The sequence below is a fragment of the Haplochromis burtoni genome, unplaced genomic scaffold (assembly GCF_018398535.1).
Source record: "Haplochromis burtoni strain Fernald_Lab_line unplaced genomic scaffold, NCSU_Asbu1 Contig_227, whole genome shotgun sequence".
In the NCBI taxonomy this organism is placed as follows: Eukaryota; Metazoa; Chordata; class Actinopteri; order Cichliformes; family Cichlidae; genus Haplochromis; species Haplochromis burtoni.
In genome coordinates this window covers 13,250-19,698 of record NW_024582588.1, presented here as the reverse complement: position 1 = coordinate 19,698, position 6,449 = coordinate 13,250, and the positions used below count along the sequence as shown (strand labels likewise).

General features: G+C 39.7%; 1 protein-coding gene across 1 annotated transcript in view; it reads left to right on the top strand.

Moving 5' to 3' along the window:
* The window catches only part of LOC102310585 (seizure protein 6), a gene marked incomplete at its 3' end in the record, with an annotated part of 106,270 nt that extends 103,529 nt beyond the window's left edge, over positions 1-2,741 (top strand). The window contains 1 exon segment of the mRNA XM_005937158.3: positions 2,608-2,741. Within this exon segment, the coding sequence (XP_005937220.2) occupies positions 2,608-2,741 (134 nt within the window).
* Between the last annotated feature and the right edge of the window lie 3,708 nt (positions 2,742-6,449).

Below are 6,449 nucleotides of genomic sequence, written 5' to 3'. Positions count from 1 at the left end.
TAGCGTAAAGCGCTTTGGGGTCCTTAGGGACTAAGTAAAGCGCTATACAAATACAGGTCATTTACCATTTATCATTTAAATCACTACATGGACTCAGGAACATTAAGAAATGATCATATATGAACACAGTTCGCCATGCAATCCATAACTGCAGTTAAAGCTCTATCATGGAATGAACAAGCTAAATGGGAACCGGATATAGAAGCACTGTTATCTTCTCAGTTAAGTTCAATTAAAACTGATCATGGCAAATTAGTCAAATTAGGAATTGGGAATCCTTTTCTGTGATCAGAAAAATTGAAATTGTTTTAACAATATCAGTGTTATTTGCTTTATGCACATAATGAGTTCAGATCAGTAGCGTCTGTGTTGGTTGGAGTGGTTGATTGATTGACTGATCAACAGGTCTTAAAATAATTATTTACCCCACTGTAATTATTTACCAGACTTCCCTGGTGAAGGCACAGTCTCCTCGACACGCTCACAGCTGCAGGAGAGAGAAATCATGTAAATGTATTTGCTCGGGTGAAAATCACCCAGCGATACTGTTCTAGGGTTAATCAGCTGGGGATTGAACCCCCAAGGGTCAACCCCACATAGCCCACACAACGTGTTTACACATGGCCCAAAGAATGACAGCCCTTTGGTGGCCCAGATCTGGTTTTCCAGAGGTAATCCACACATGGGCCAGCACAAGGCCAGTTGCAGACACACTGGTGGTCCCGTGCTGGCCCATGTGTGGGTTACCTCTGGAAAACCAGATCTGGGCCACCAAAGGGCCGTTATTCTTTGCAATATGTGGGCCATGTGTAAGTTGTGTGCAGCCACGGGCCAGTTGCAGACACACTGCTGGCCCTGTGCTGGCCCAGAACAGTTTCAGCTCTGGCCCCAGATGTCAGGCTAATGTGTACCTTAATCAAGCCACGTAATAACAACATGTGCCAGAACATAACAGTGCAAAAGTAACAGTATGAAACTCTGTTCAGACAGTGAATGGGCTGTTTCTTATAGAGCGCTTGTCTACTCTCCTGGATTACTCCAAGTGCTCCATACAACATGCCATATTCACACACTTCCCTCTAAACTGAGTGCTTCCTGACTACATTTATACATATTCAGAATCTTGACAGGCAGACTGGAAGAGCCAAAGATCAAACCACTAACCTTCTGATTAGTGGGTGACCTGCTCTACCTCCTGAGCTACAGCCACCCGGTGCTCAATGCGAGTAAACCCTCAATAGGTTTTGGAAACCTGTCAAACCTGCATTTGAAACATTGGCTACCATAGCAGTGTAGTATTGCAACATGGCATTTGGGTCTTCTAAATAAAATAGGAAAATAGGAACATACAACTGGTTGACATACACCCTGCTATGACACCAGTCAGTCAGAAGTGCCAGCTTGATACCGGATCCAGGCCAGACCTGTTTTCTATGAGCCTGGGCCACATAAACCAAACCACAATCGGGCCAGATGTGGCATGCCATCACATAAACAGTGCCATCTGCGTCAGGCCTGACCTGAATGACATACCATTTACCATACCAGAAGTCAGCCAGCAGTGCCGGCTTGTCACCAGATCTGGGCCAGACCTGTCTGCTATGTGGGACCCTGTCCACAACACAATGTACCTCTATAGCTCTTCCTGCAGGTGCTGGGCAGTGCCTCATGGATTAAGACCTGTCCACCAGATGATTTTGAGAAGTATTCCTTGTTCCTTATTGGAGTCAGGTCTCCATCATCAAAATTGCACATAGTCTGGCATCTCACCCAGGAACAACTTAACTAGAGGGACAATTATGACCTTCTAGTTTCTCCCAGGACATGCAAATCCTCCCAGGGATTTGCACACTGGACACACTGGAGAGATTAGGTTTGTTAACTGGCTTGGGAACACCTTAGAGTGCCCCCATAAGAGCTGGTGGAGCTGGATGTGATGAGGAGGGTTCAGGCATCTCTGCTTAGACTGCTGTCCCCTGCCATCTTTACTCGGATAAGTGGCAGAAGACAGATAGATGGATACTCTAACTAAGCACTCGAAGTACTGTTTACTACAAACCAATTCGCATACACTCAGTCCAAGCACTTTTTAATTATCATTCACCTGCATTGTGGGTAATGCCAGATAAGCCTTATACAAATAACACATCCAGATACAGATCAAACATTAAACTAAGTTGATATCTGTGTCAGACTGACTGTTATAACAATAGAATCATTGAACTATCAATAGCTGATTCTGTGGCCTCAAGATACATTGAACATAATCAATATTTTCCTTAACTACAGTTGGAAAGGTCAAAAATGTTACCCAGAATTAAAGCATAGTATCATTTTGGCATCTCCTGTTTGCAGAAAGTATTGACATTACATAAAGTGTCTTAAAAGACTCAAACCCTATTATTATAATCTGTAAGTGAAGATAAGATAACAGGGTTATTGGTCGTTATTACTATAACAAAAACATAATAAGGGGACCATTTGCATTGAGAGCAGCTTTTGTTTGGAATGGAGTTTTGAATCTGTTTTGAATGGAGTAGTTTGTGCACCAGCGTCCACACTGTTTCTATCAGTGTTATTGTTATGCTGCTGTGGTTGTTCCTGCAGTTCCCTGCCAGCTGAACCTGACTGGTCCAGAAGGTTACATCGAGGCTCCACCACACACCAATTCTGCTTTTTACTTTACAACTGACTGCAACTATATCGTCACTGTCTATACGGGCTATGGAGTGGAGGTCCAGGTAAGAAAAAGTTCAACATCCACCCAGGATATTTCGGTAGCTTACTGGATAAGCCTGATGTTAAATACTTTTGCCCAGCATACGTATGTACGTAATGGAAAATGACATACTTAGTGGTCTTAGCTATTGCAGTTTTAAGTAAACCCAAATCTAGGACTTGGAGATTAAACTTAAATAACAGCTTTATTGCTGAAGTTCAATGACTTAGGGAACACAAAACTCAGGCTTAAACTCTACCAGGGACGTTAAAAGTAGCAAAACTATTATTAGGAGATTAATAGGAAAGAGCACACAATCTGGGTTAGGACATATGATGACATGACAAGGAGCAAATGAAACCTGAAGATTTAAATACACATATAAGGTAAGGGCAGAGAGAAGACACCTTCAGCAGAATAGAATCCACCTACAACCAAAAAAGGCAGAACATGGACTGAGGGACTATCAAAATAAAACATAAACACAGCGTGACTATGACACATGAGCTTGACATAGACAAAAAGGTAAACAAACAGACTTCACAAAAAGACACATACATACAAATAGACGAAATACTAGGGAACTGATATTGGTGGAAGGGAACAGAGAATAAGACAGGAAGTACAGACTACTCACCCTGACACACAGACAGAAAGGGAAAGAAGCACGGACACAAGACTGACTACACAAGAAGGAGCGTAGAACACAGAGGAGGCATGATAATAGAAACCTAAAGACTAGATAACAAAACTAAGATCTGAGAATACAAATATTACAACTCTAAAAATAAATAAAACCTCAAACAAAATCTTAACCTTAGAATATTAAATAAACTAGAGTCAAAGTCCAAAGACATAAATACTGGATCACAGCCCCAGGACCATGACAATTAATTGTTTATGTGCTCTATAATTATAGTATAGTACTGTAAAAACTATTTCACAGTGTAAACGTTTTTATCAACATGTTCTTAAAAATATGCACAGTGACACACATTAAAAAATAAACTGTGTTTCAAATCAAACACAGAAACCATAGCAACTGTCACAAACCTGCAAAAATGTGCAGTGTGGATTCACAAGGAGATTGAGAATTGACTGACAAATGCCATAACAGTAATTTTTTACTGAAAGATGGAGGACCATCTCAACTTTCACAGTGTGCATGCTCAATCAGTGGGTTTTCTCTATTGTATGTTCTTGACTTAGACTGACTCGTGTTGTGACTTGATGTTATATTAAAAACAGTGAATTGAAAATAAATCTCCTCACTGACTTCATTATCCAAAGTAATTTTATCTTGGAAAGAAAGATGAGATGATATTTCAGAAGTGGGAGGACTACAAGAGAATGTTCTAAGAATGTTCAGGTTTATGAAATATTTCTGGTATATATTCTATTAAAATTCAAACATATGGAAGAAGAAGAAGAAGAAGAAGAAGAAGAAGAAGAAGAAGAAGGTGGTTCAGAGAAAGAAGGAAGGAAGATGGAAAAAGAATCATAGTGGAGCTATATTTTAAACATGGTCCGCAAATCACTCTCCTCTCAGAACAACTGATGCGTATGTTTTATGTCTTTGCAGACTGTGGTGAAAAATCAATATGTGAATTGAAGCTATTCATCTAACAAAAAGCCAATATTGTGCAATAAGTGTTTAAACAGTCAGACAAGGACAATTTAAACACAAATGTACAATACTGACATGTATGCAGAATCATTGCATGCAGGACAGCAGCACAATGTCTGTATGAATAAAAACTAAGCCTGCATCACAGGTTGCCGATACAGTATTGATTATACTGTCAACATGGTACCCTCTTACAAAGACAACCTTTTTAAATGGCTAAACAGCATGTTTTTGTAGATCACACTCACAGTTAGGTGCAGACATGTATAGAGTACAACAGAATTGTAGGCATTTACGCTCAAGCGATATTTTGAAATATAATGCTAGGAATAGTTTTAATTTATCAGGGAATTTCTTTTGGCTTTTTAGTTAAGTCACTGAGAAGCTACTCAGTGACTTAACTAAAAATAATTCAATTAATTTCAATTTTATTTATGCAGCGCCAAATCACGACAACAGTCACTTCAAGACACTTTATGTTATAAGGTAGACCCTACAATAATACATACAGAGAAAAACCCAACACTCACATGACCCATTGTAAGCACTTTGGTGACAGTGGGAAGGAAAAACTCCCTTTTAACAGGAAGAAACCTCCGGCAGAACCAGGCTCAGGGAGGGCGGAGCCATCTGCTGCGACCGGTTGGGGTGAGAGAAGGAAGACAGGGTAAAAGACATGCTGTGGAAGAGAGACAGAGATTAATAACAAGTATGATTCAATGCAGAGAGGTCTATTAACACATAGTGAGTGAAGAAGGTGACTGAAGAAGAAATACTCAATGCATCATGGGAATCCCCAGCAGCCTACGCCTATTGCAGCATAACTAAGGGAGGATTCAGAGTCACCTGATCCAGCCCTAACTATATGCTTTAGACAAAAGGAAATTTTGAAGTCCAGTTTAAGCCTAATACAAGACTAAATCAGTTACATGTGTGCAGATATTCAGAGTTGGACTCCAATAATTTTTCAAAATTTAACGTTGTTATCAATGACCCAAAACCAAAAGTAAGGGTGCGGTTTTTCAGTTTTTATCATTCAAAGATTTTTTTTTTGTACTTGCCTATAATTAAAACATAGACTATTCAACACTAAAATTTGGAATGTATTTAAGTGATAGGTTTGTAGCTTGAACCCATCCGCTGGAACGTTGAAGACAATATAATTACACTGCAAAGCAAGACACAAGTAGGCAAGCTTCTTCATGTTTCTCGTGCACGGGAGAGAACCGGACAGGCACCGTTCCTTCGCTTGACCCCAGTTGCTCTCGTCCGTTCTCCCGTACCACTGTTCTTTTATTGAGGTTACATGAATATGCATAAGTTCATTAACATATGACGTCTACATACACACAAAGAGTACCTTGCCTGTGTGTGTGTGTGTGTGTGTGTGTGTGTGTGTGTGTGTGTGTGTGTGTGTGTGTGTGTGTGTGTGTGTGTGTGTGTGGTGTTTGACTGCTGATCAAAGGGTCAAACATCCTTGGTCAGGAAGAGGGTAGCCTCCCCCTCACCCTAGATGGTTCATCCTAGATAACACGGTGAGGAAGTCCTGCAGTTCATCTAAACAAAGAGCACTTAGACTAGAACAGACGCAACTACGTTAATCCTACCATAAAACAATAAGACACGGTATGACCTCTCATGCTCCCAAAGTGCTGTCTAATACACACAAAGTTTGCAGACTATCAAGGATCAAAACCTCTACCAATCTACAACTAATTACAAAACTCTAAGCATATATAAGTAAATATTTCTAAGCATAAATGACAATCAACAATACAAATCTAACATAAGAGAAAAGGAAAAGGAGCCAGTACAGAAGTCAGTACAGACTATTGTTAACTTACTATACGGTAACAAGATTCTAAGAAGTGACAATACCATGGCCTACCTTGAAAAGCAATGAACAGAACCAAAGTCTTAGGAAAAGCAACTAATTTATTAAATAGTTTTATATGAAGCACTCCAAGAGGGTAGCATGACAGATGTTTACTTTGATTACGCAAACGTTGAAGTAGACAATGGATAATAGGTATTGATTTGTAAATAACTGGACATAAATAACTTCAGCATTTTATACAATGTTATATTATACTGTAGTATATT